Source organism: Wolffia australiana, chromosome 8, assembly GCF_029677425.1.
Source record: "Wolffia australiana isolate 7733 chromosome 8, ASM2967742v1".
Classification (NCBI taxonomy): Eukaryota; Viridiplantae; Streptophyta; class Magnoliopsida; order Alismatales; family Araceae; genus Wolffia; species Wolffia australiana.
The window spans coordinates 850,001-861,522 of record NC_135842.1 but is presented as its reverse complement, the minus strand read 5'-3'; the positions used below and the strand labels follow the sequence as shown (position 1 = coordinate 861,522).

The 11,522-nt window shown below is 40.9% G+C and overlaps 2 protein-coding genes and 1 long non-coding RNA gene across 4 annotated transcripts in view; 2 read left to right on the top strand and 1 right to left on the bottom strand.

Moving 5' to 3' along the window:
* The first annotated feature begins 1,326 nt into the window (after nt 1–1,326).
* On the top strand, nt 1,327–8,270 carry LOC144706438 (D-xylose-proton symporter-like 3, chloroplastic). Its single transcript, XM_078579394.1, is given in 14 exon segments — nt 1,327–1,615; nt 2,643–2,719; nt 2,872–2,950; nt 3,089–3,148; nt 3,265–3,331; nt 4,227–4,351; nt 4,429–4,530; nt 4,727–5,104; nt 5,178–5,225; nt 5,300–5,362; nt 5,800–5,880; nt 5,998–6,096; nt 7,172–7,309; nt 7,987–8,270. Coding segments are annotated over 14 exon segments (1,665 nt in total). The 5' UTR covers nt 1,327–1,402; the 3' UTR covers nt 8,122–8,270.
* On the bottom strand, nt 5,944–8,113 carry LOC144706440 (uncharacterized). The gene is made up of 3 exons (XR_013582258.1): nt 7,972–8,113; nt 6,238–6,292; nt 5,944–6,148 (listed from the first exon to the last, which is right to left on the bottom strand). It is a non-coding gene; the product is annotated as an uncharacterized LOC144706440 (long non-coding RNA).
* Nucleotides 8,271–10,304: 2,034 nt separating the features above from the next.
* RCA (rubisco activase) overlaps nt 10,305–11,522 on the top strand; it is a 3,371-nt gene continuing 2,153 nt past the window's right edge. For both annotated transcript variants that reach the window (XM_078579358.1, XM_078579359.1), the window contains exons 1-4: nt 10,305–10,465; nt 10,842–11,158; nt 11,249–11,354; nt 11,448–11,522. The exon at nt 11,448–11,522 is cut by the window's right edge and continues 11 nt beyond it. In XM_078579358.1, the coding sequence (XP_078435484.1) occupies nt 10,421–10,465; nt 10,842–11,158; nt 11,249–11,354; nt 11,448–11,522 (543 nt within the window). In that variant the 5' untranslated portion in view covers nt 10,305–10,420. The remainder of the gene's footprint in view (nt 10,466–10,841; nt 11,159–11,248; nt 11,355–11,447) is intronic.

The window sequence follows — 11,522 nt, the reverse complement described above, 5'->3', positions numbered from 1 at the left end:
AGCAAACAAATACAAACGGCGAAGAAACGAGACGATCAATCACTCAAGCATAAAAAGGACAATGAAATTCAAACGAAATTACCTGATTGATACCCCGAGAGATCAGCAGGCTGATCGCGAACCCCAATCTGGTATCAAGCCGTACGTGGAAATCCCCGTCCACGCAAGAGAAGAAAAATAAACTACTTTCACAGATAGAGAGGGAGAAGGAGTGGGAATGATCGAAATAGAGACGGGAAGAGGGACTGAGGGAGAGATCCACAAAGGGAGAGGGAGAAGGAGATGGAGCGATCTACAGAGAAGAGGAAGAGGGAGCGATCCAGAGAGAGACAGAGAGAGGGAGGAATGAGGAGCGGGACCAAGGTAAGATCGTGAGAAGGAGAGGGAGCGTTTGGGAAGGCCTCATTCTGTAATTCCGAAATTATGTCATAGAACATAAATGATAATTTTGTAATTCATGTCACTAGTGACGGTGACGCCGTCACCGTGACGGTGACGTGACGAAACGAGACCGCAAGGACAAGTGACGGGTCAGTGAGGAATTTTTGTAAAAACCTCAGACGAGTGACGTGACGTTGACGTGATGAAATGTTCGTGACGTCACCGTCACCGTCCCGTCACGTCTGGGGCATCACGTCCTGGACGTGCCATTCCCTAGACATGCATGATGTCATTCTTATGCGACGTGCACAATGCAACAACGTTCAATTCTTGTGCATGTGTCATTGTCATTCACAAAATGAGGGTATACAACCTGCATGAAAGACCATGAACATTAGACAGATTAAAAAACATAACTAAACAGTCCTCGTTCATTGTGACACTGTCAGGGGGTCACGGGATGCCCTAAAGGGGGCAGCCTTCAATGTTGGTGAGGATGTTGGCATTGACGATGGCCCCTAGAACTATAAAATGCCCCAAACATCATCCAAAATCAAATATTTGGATAGTGTTTTGGAGGTTTTTCAAATTTTATGCAATCAAAACGCTCCTAAATTGGCTCAGATACCACTGTTGGGATTTTGCTTTATTTTAGTTGATCATTGAACTTATAAACAGAGCAGAATCAATGAAAATCAAATTGAATTGAACTAGAAATTCAAAGATGATATTACCACGTTGTGTGGAACTTGTTCCATTCTCACTTTGCTCACTGAAAAAGTATCTTTGCCAAAGTTTAGTTAAGGTTTAGGTCTTTGCTAAATACCTGGACCGGATTGGGACAGCCAAACCTTAGCTACAGCTGTAAGTGGGCCATTCATCATGGGCACCCATAGCATATAACAATTAACAACCCAAAATTAATAACATTTATCAAATAGCCCTTCAACTTTCACTAATTCCCTCCGTTCTGAGCCTCGATTTTTGTGCCATCGACAACTGCGAGCTCGAAGGGAGAGCCATGGCGGGATTTCCGGTAGTTGGACGGATAGCAGAGGTCAGAGAACTGAGATATTTAATTCGATCGCGGCTTCTCCAGTCTGTTGATCGCCATGGCGATCGGTCCCCTGGCTCAGTATCTTTCAGCTTGCGGCAGGGGCGAAGTTCTCTATCATCCGGCTCTACCGTCAGGATTTCCGCCGCTTGGTCTAGAAATTCATCACCGCAGCGGAAGGTTTTGCGTCATTCAGCTGCATTTTCTTATTTTTTGAAATCTTTATAAGATATTTTCTAGTATAGTTTTAAATTTTACAATTTTAGATGTAGATTTTATGGTTACGATGCGACATTATAGAGATAAAGATGCGAGATTAAGGTTACGTTACAGATTCATCCACGCAGGGAAAGGTTTTGCTTCATTCAGCTGCATTTTCTTAGTTTTTGACGTGTTTTATTTAGTTTTTTTTCTGTTATAGTTTGTTTATATTTTATAGTTAGATAGAAACAAAGATGCGAGATCAAAGCTACGTTATAGATTCGTCCACACCGCCGAAGGTTTTGCTTCTATCAGCTGCATTTTCTTATTTTTTGACTTGTTCTCTTTAGATATTTTCAATTATAGTTTATTAGATGTTTACCGTTATAGATAGATATCTATATATCCAGATATGTGTATTGAGATAAAGATACGATAGTAAAGGTACGTTACAGACTCATCAGCGAAGTGGAATGTTTTGGTTCATTCAGCCGCATTTTTTTTATTTCTTAACATATTTTATTAGGTACTTTTTTCTAATTTGTTTTGATTTTATTTTTATAGATACAGATAAAGAAATGTAAAAAATACAATAGTAAGCCAATACATAGATTCATCTGCGCAGGGGAAGGTTTTGATGGATTCAGCTGCTTTTTCTTAAATTATTGACATGTTTTTTAAAATGTTTTCTTTTATAGTATGTGTAGATTTTATATTTCTAGATAGATCAAAAGATACGAGATTAAGGGTACATTACCAATTCATTCCCACAGCGTAAGTTTTTGCGTCGTTCAGCTGCATCTTCCTATTTTTGTCATGTGTTATGAAATTTTAGTTTATTTCGATTTTATAGTTATATTTTGATTTAATAGATTATACATTGATTTCTTTAGATACTGAGATACATGTATAGAGATTGATATACGAGATTAATTCCAAGTTTTATGATGGGTGTTCATATAACTACATTTTTTGAGATTGTAATACCGTGGTGTCATTCATTCAGGTTCTCACTCGAGCTAAATCAAGTGCGGCAGCTGAATCATCGGAGGGCAGCTTTTCCTGGACTTCTGTGATTCTCCCGTGAGTCGTAGAGTCATACCGTTGTGGTTCATGCACAAATGGCTCAAATTATGATCCCATCGGTGACAATTTCTGCTACTACTACTGCATATTAGAAGATTTATATGCCTGAGTCGATATTTTGTTTCAATTTTTTTAATCCAATTGCACAGTTTTCTGTTTCCTGCTTTGGGAGGATTACTCTTCGGATATGACATCGGCGCCACCTCTGGAGCCACCATCTCTCTTCAGGTACTCAACGGCTGTATCACCTATTCTACCCTTTCATTCCTGATTCAAAAATATATAATTAGTTAGATTAGGGTTCGTTTCTGCTGTGAATTCCCTGAATTTCATCCAGGTCTATTTGATGATCTAATTTCCTTATAGTCACCTGAACTCAGCGGAACGACCTGGTTTGATCTCTCAGCAGTTCAGCTCGGCCTGGTGGTAATTGTCTCTCCCCCAACATCATCATTCAACAAATTTATAGAAAACTAAGAAGAATTATTTTACCAGTTTTGACTCTGTTTCCCTTGACAGTTGGTTAACTGTTCTTGCTGCAGGTCAGTGGTTCTCTTTATGGAGCTCTTGCTGGGTCTCTTACTGCTTATGCCATTTCTGATTCGCTCGGTATACCATTTCACAGTTCTTAGATACGATCCGATACCCCTCTTGGCTCTGTAGCCTATTTAGGGCATTTTGGTCATTCTGCATCTAGGGTGATTTCTCTTCAAATAGATCAGCTCTTCCTTTATAAGTAAAAAGTTTATAGTAGTAGTTTAGTTGTTCAGTACCAAATTTCTATCACTTCCCTATACCCTGTTTTCAGATATATGTGGTATAGTTCCAGATCGTCCCGGATGTTGACGATGGACAGGATGGGACGAATTTCGTCCCGTCCGACGACCAGATTCAGTGCAGGGACAAAAGACGGGACAAATTTGTCGTCCAACGGTACGAAAACCATCCCGTCCAGTCCTCCTGGGACGAATTTTCGTCCCGTCAGTGGAAAAACCCGTCGTGCCCTTGTCCGGAACAAAAAAAACCCATTTTATATTTTTAATATATTAATATATATTTTTCTAAGTTTTTTAGGGAAATACGGAGGAGAGAGAATGCGAAGGGACATATGTACAATTTTTTCTGAGCGGCATCAGTTTGCACACGCATAAAAATACAGGGACTTTGATGCAAATTGTCATAGCAAGGCCACGTGGCTACATCTCAACCATTGGATGTGAATCCGGCTGTTTTTCGTCCATATTCGTTTGACCATCGTTCGAGACCCCCGGACGGACGGTTTTTTTGTCCCAGGGGACGAAACCGTCCCGTCCGGTGGTCCCCGGGACGAATTTTCATCCCGATTTTCGTCCATACCTTTGGACGGGACGATTTTATCGTCCCAGCATGCAAAAATCGTCCCCTCCGCGTCCCTGCACTATATATATGCCAACAAGTTTACATCACTCTTCACTTATAATTTTCTCTCAAATTTGTAATCTTTGTATATAATCTTTTGATACAGGAAGGAGAAGGGAGTTAATAGTCGCGGCCGCCCTTTACATTCTTGGTGGGCTTGTTACAGGACTATCTCCTGATCTCAGCATCCTCATAGTTGGCAGGCTTCTTTATGGAGTCGGCATTGGTCTGGTTGGTGCTATTGCAAATTTTAGGTATTTCCTTAAAATTCTGGTTACTTTTTTCAACACGGTGTACAAATTTTGCAGGCCATGCATGGTGCTCCTCTGTATATCGCAGAGACCGCGCCATCCCAAATCCGGGGAACGCTAATTTCGTTGAAGGAGCTCTTCATAGTTCTTGGAATTCTGGTATTCTTCGAATATATTTAAATTTTAAATGTGATTGGCCCTAATGGGCCAATGGGCCTGTCTAGTTTGCAACGTTTGTCTGTTCATCTTCTGCTCTCTCCATGTCATGTTTCTTCTGTTTCTTCACATTAATCATGATTTTATTAACAGTTATTGTCTAATTTTTTTGTTCTTGATGTTTGTCAATGAACTGCAGCTGGGTTATCTCGTGGGAAATTTCCAAATTGATGCTGTTGGAGGATGGCGCTATATGTATGCATTAAGCGCCCCAGTCGCACTATTGATGGGCATAGGCATGTGGAGCTTGCCGCCATCGCCGCGGTGGCTGCTTCTACGGGGAATTCAAGGTGTGGGTTCCATGGAGGAGTACAAGGACAGGGCAGTAAAATCCCTGGCTAGGTTGAAAGGGCCCGACGCCGGGCCGTAATCGCCCGAGGCACAGATAGAGGAGACCCTAGACTCCTTAAAAACCGCATACTTAGATCAAGAAAAAGAGGCCAGTTTCTTGGAGGTATTTGAGGGTCCAAGCCTGAAGGCCTTCATAATTGGTGGTGGCTTAGTCCTCTTTCAGCAGGTAAGTTATCCAGATTTTTTTTCTTTTTTTAAGCTTAAGATCTTTAGAATATATTTTTAACTATTAATGACAGATAACTGGGCAACCAAGTGTTCTGTATTATGCGGCTTCCATCCTTCAGGTTTGCCTTCGTTTCCTATTTTCTGTAATTTGGACTTTCTGATCTCCTCTCAAAGCATACTATATTTGAAATAGAGTGCTGGATTCTCAGCAGCATCAGATGCCACTCGCTTAGCTGTTGTAATTGGCGTTTTTAAGGTACTTTCATCTTAATCTCATCATCTTAATTTTAATTCAATGCTTATCATCTTCGCGCGTAAAAGTCGCGTGTCGCTTCTGCAAACGTTCCTGCTCCTAAACTCGCGACTTTTATAAAAAGATAAAGTACTAGTAATTATTATTATAATCATAATAATGATGATAACTGTATTTTTGTCCAAAGACCTAAAAAAATGTCGAATTTCACGATAAAAAAATGGACTCTGTCTCTCCTCTCTAGCTAGAGAATCCAATCTTAGAAAGTAGAATTCATAATCCTTTTTCTATTTTGTCAAATGAAAAAGTTTTTTTAGGTGATTGCTTCTTTTCTAATTTCATCAGTTCGGATTATTCGCATTTCATCAGCAGTTTTTGTGCAATTTTAGAAAAATAATTACCCAAATAATTATCGAGATGATTAAATATCTTTGATTCAGCTCTTGATGACGGGGATAGCAGTGTTGAAGGTTGATGAACTGGGGAGAAGGCCTCTGCTGATGGGAGGCGTCGGCGGAATAGTACATCATCTGTCTTACTTTGTCCTCTTGTTTTTATCTCTGGATATTTTAATTTCATTCAAAAAAAGAATCTCGGGACATTCTAATAGTTTTTTTAAAAATTTTCTGCTTGATCAGGTTGTTTCCCTGTTTCTTCTGGCTGCCTACTACAAATTTCTTGGCGGGCTTTCTCTTGTTGCCGTTGGTGCTTTGCTCCTCTACGTTGGTTCATATCAGGTTTATCTCTGTGGCCTCTCCATGTTTTTCCCTGGTGTTTTCTTCTGCTTTTCTGTTAATACATAAATCCAAACTTAGAGAGAAAGAAGATGATGATTACATGCGGACCTAAGTAGGCTCTGCAATTATTAAGGATCATACCTGGAAAATAAAAATGGTCTGTCTGAGGCTTCTGCTCCATGAGGAAAGCTAAAATCTGTAATCATTTCTAGAAATCATCTTAAGGGCCTACATTTGTTCTGCTTTTCTGCATATTTATATGCTCATTTTTTATTGTAATAGAGTGATTCTTTGAATCAATGGATGATCAACAATATGATATCATGCAAATGATAAAATGAAAATCTTTCGCATGGGTTTTCCCATCAATCACTTCCAGAAGCTATATGAAGGGCATACTTCTGGTCGTCTTTTTAAATCCTGGATGGAGAGGAATTTGTTTCTTAGCATAGTTTTTCCATGTTTCAACGATGGAAGCCATCTCAAGTTTACCAAGTCTATTTAGAACTTTAGGCATGTAGGGATATTCACGAAAATATTTGGGCATTTTAAGTTAAATGTATTGGCCTTTAATCTTCATGTTTCTTAACTCCTCGATGTAAAACCTACATGATTTCACATGTCCGAGAAGGAGCGGACCCATAGAAGTTTCTGCTCATTGGATATGCTGAAAGCATGGCTAACTTCCATAACTTGATACATTTAAACTATCTCAGAGAGTACTTATTTTCTGCTTTTCATAATGCCAACGAAAACAATTAGCCGGTTTGGATTCATGACAGACAATTCATTGATAGAATGGAAAGAATTTGGAGATGATGGTCCACCGAGAATGAATGGGAAGATAGGAAATTCGCAAAAAAAGGTGTTTTTTGGCAAGACACATGGAATAAGCTAAACATTTTATTTGAACAAATTTAGAACAGGCTATGTAAAACCCACCCTTTTTAGGAAAGAAATGATATTTACCATGGATTTAACATCACAAACCATCCTAAGAATCTACTTTTATTAATCTCCTGCTTTATTTTTTCTCTCATGATTCAGCTTCCTAATTTGACTGGTTTTGTCTCAGGTCTCGTTTGGTCCAATAAGCTGGTTGATGGTCTCTGAAATTTTCCCAATTCGCACAAGGGGAAAGGGAATAAGCTTAGCAGTTCTCGTCAACTTCGGCTCAAACGCCTTGGTGACCTTTGCCTTTTCTCCTCTCAAGGTGCCTTTTGTTTTTAAAATTAACTTCTTGCATAATGTAGGCTGTTAATTTTTTAAATCATAATAAACAATTTTGAATCGTTTCATTTTGATCAATAAACTATTCTAAAAATATTTTAAACTCTTGGGATGACGTTTTCCAACGTCCAGTGGAACGCTTCGTCTCAGTAAATGGGACGTTCCATTATCTGTCCTGATCCCAGAACAATTAAGAACTATTAAGTTCATGGAATGAATCATATGCAGCATCATCTTCTTCTTCCTTGGATAGGATTATTTCACATGGAGGATGATGCATTCATCAACTCGAAGAAGATTTTGCAAACTTGAGTCTAGGATTATACGGAGTTTTTTTTCAGAACCTAGTTCTTCAAGAGCAATTTGTCTTGTAAGAATTCGATTTATCCAAACTGCGGACCAGGTGTTCAATTTCATGTATGAAGTCGAAATCCGGTTTTGTATGCTGAAAATTCCGCTATCCGATAAATTCTAGATCCCAGATCTTGAAGAACCTTAGTTCTTCAAGAGGATTTTTTCTTTTGAAAACTAGATGTAGTTCCGTTTCCTATGTCGAAAATTCCGCTTTCCGAACGATCAACAACCTTCGAATGAAATCCACGACTGCTCATCTATCAATCTGATTCCACGGATGATTCCCCTTACCTGATGATCACGCAGGAAATGCTAGGGCCAGACAATCTGTTCATCCTCTTCGGCTCCATCGCGCTGCTTTCGCTCCTGTTCGTGATCTTCTACGTTCCTGAAACCAAGGGCCTGAGTTTGGAGGAGATCGAGTCCGAGATCCTGAAATGAGAAACGATCTTCGAGAACATTCCTTCACTCAAAAAAAAAAAAAAAACAACTTCGAGAACATTCCACGATCGTGAAATATTCCAAAAATACCCTTGTTTTATATACTCTATAATAATGGTTCTAGAAATTTCCGGCCCGGTTCGATTCCATCCACAGCAGTAGGCTCGTGGATAAGATTGATTATCGATTAAGGGCCTCATCTTCAAAGATGTGGCATGTGTAGAGAGAGAGATGGGGCCAGTGCTGTCTTTTCCTGCAGATTCCCAAAGAAAATGGAAAGAGAGATACGGATACTAGGTAACTAAATCCAGGAGTTTGTGCGAGAATGCGACCACATAGATAAGATAAGACCGTTGTTTTTTTTTATAGCTATCCATCTATCAATTCATCTTACAGTATCTATCCATCACTTAAGTATCTATTTATGGATAAATGTGTATTACTGTATATGTATCTGTCCAGTTGGCTCTCCATTAATGTGGGAAGGCTAATTCCCCTTTGAATCGAGTGTTTTGGGTTGGCGGAGTGGGGAGACCCCGGATCATATGTATCTATGTATGTATCTATCTATCATATATACATATCTCTGTAATCTATGTATGTATGTATGTATCTATCTATCATTAGGGTTAATGGGAAGGCTAGGGAAGAGGTGATCTATCTATCATTTGGTTAATGTATGTATCTATGTATTTATGTATGTATCTATCTATCATTGGGTTTATGGGAAGGCTAGGGAAGAGGGGACTTATCTATGTATCTGTGTATGAATGTATGTATGCATCTCTCTATCATTGGACTTATGGGAAGGCTAAAGAAGAGGAATGTTGGGTTAGTGGAGAGGAGAGACGCCATATCCTAATGTATCTATCTATGTATCATGAATGTATGTATGTATATGCGCATAAGTCATGTACGTATGTAAGTATGTATCTATTAGTCTATCACGAATCTATGTACATTTGTATCTATCTATGTATCATAAAAATTGTGTGTATCTATCTCTCTATCAATGTTTCATGAACAGTATGTAACTATCTATCTATGTATCATGAATTATAAATGTATCTATCTACGTGGGTATGTATGTATCAATCTATATGGGTAGGTATGTATCTATCCATGTGGATATGTATGTATCTATCTATGTGGGTATGTATGTATGAATCTATCTATCTATGTGGGTAATTATGTATCTATCCATGTGGGTATGTATGTGTCTATCTATGTGGGTAGGTATGTATGTGTCTATCTATGTGGGAAGGTATGTATGTGTCTATCTATGTGGGAATGTATGTATCTATCTATCCATCCATGTGGGTACGTATCCATCTATCTACGTGGGTATGTGTGTATCTATCTATATGGGTATATATGTATCTATCTATGCAGGTATGTGTGTATCTATCTATGTGGGTAGGAATGTATGTATCTATCTAAGTGGGAATGTATGTATCTATCTATCTATCTATGTGGGTATGTATCCATCTATCTACGCGGGTATGTATGTATCTATCTATTTGGGTATATATGTATCTATCTATGCGGGTATGTATGTATCTATCCATGTGGGTACGTGGGTATGTATGTATGTATGTATCTATCTGTGTGGGTAGGTATGTATGTATCTATCCATGTGGGTATGTATCTATCTGTGTGGGTAGGTATGTATGTATCTATCCATGTGGGTATGTATGTATCTATCTCTGTGGGTAGGTATGTATGTATGTATGTATCTATGTGGGAATGTATGTATCTATCCAGGATGGGTATGTATCTATCTGTCCATGTGGGTATGTATCCATCTATCTATGCGGGTATGTATGTATCTATCCATCTATCTATGTGGGTAGGTATGTATGTATCCATCTATGATTGGGTTTACGGGAGGGGCTAAAGAAGTGGTGGGGAGAGGAGCAGCCACAGCCTGGGCAAAGCACGGACGGAGAGAGAGAGAGAGAGAGAGAGACAGAATGACCAAGGGGAGGAGGACGTCAGGACAGCGGTCTATCTGACTAGAGGAAGCTAGCGAGGGGGCGCCACGTGGAAGCAGCCCATCTGCAGCGTGTGGTGCTGGTTATCTTCGAAGCTCATCCACAGGCGAGTGCTTCAAGCGGCTACCCAAAACAATGGCTCCGCAGCCAAGAGCAGCGCTGTGGGTCCTGCTCTTCTTCTCCACCTCCCCTCTCCTCCGCCTTTTATTTATTGCCTCCCCCACTCTTTCCTCCTCCCCCCACCCGCCACAGATCTACTCTTACTCTCCTCCGTCTCTCCCTCTCCCCTTCCCCCTCCTCCGCCAATGGCCGCTGCCATGTCCACCGTCGGTGCCGTCAACCGCGCCCCGGTACCCTATTCTTCCTTCTTCTTCTTCATTATCATCATCTTCTTCTTCTTCTTCTTCCTCTTCTTCTTCTTCTTCTTCTTCGTTATCATCATTATCTTCTTCTTCTACTTCTTCGTTATCGTCATCTTTTTCTTGATTATCATCATCATCATCATCTTCTTCTTCTTCTTCTTCATTATCGTCTTCTTCTGTTTGATTATCTTCTTCTTCTTCTTCGTTATCGTCATCTTCTTCTTGATTATCATCATCATCTTCTTCTATTTCTTCTTGATTATCGCCATCTTCTTGTTCTTCTCCGTCATGTTCATCATTATCATCGTGATAATTATGGGTTTTTGTTTCCCTGAGGTGAAAGATTTGTGCTTTGTTGTGGCAGCCGGCCGTGCCCAAGAGCGGAAACGGCGCGGTGAGGTCGGGATTCCTCGGCGCGGGCCTGAGGAAGAGCGCGCCGGCGGGCTCGAGCCAGGGCCGGATCGCGACGAGCGTGGTCCGCGCCATGGCGGAGGAGCTCAACGAGGACAAGCAGACGAAGCAGGACAAGTGGCTCGGCCTGTACTACGACACCTCCGACGACCAGCAGGACATCACCAGGGGCAAGGGCCTCGTCGACTCCCTCTTCCAGGCCCCCACCGGCGCCGGTACCCACGACGCCGTGCTCAGCTCCTACGAGTACATCAGCCAGGGCCTCAAAGAGTAACTTCCCCTCCCCCCCTTCAAATTCCCCAAGTTTTCCTTCAATTTTCTCTCTGGCTCTTCCTCTGATCGTGAATTGTGGCGCCTTAGGCTGAAGATGGACAACTACATGGGTGACTTGTACATCGCCCCGGCTTTCATGGACAAGCTCGTCGTCCACGTCGTGAAGAACTTCCTCAAGCTCCCCGGCATCAAGGTTTTCCCCTCTCTTCATCCCGTTCGCAATCTCTGGGTTCTCTCCTTGTTAATTTTGCCGAGTCTCGGAAGTGATCTCCTCTGGTTTGCGCAGGTTCCCCTCATTCTCGGTATCTGGGGAGGAAAGGGACAGGGCAAGTCCTTCCAGTGCGAGCTCGTGCTCTCCAAG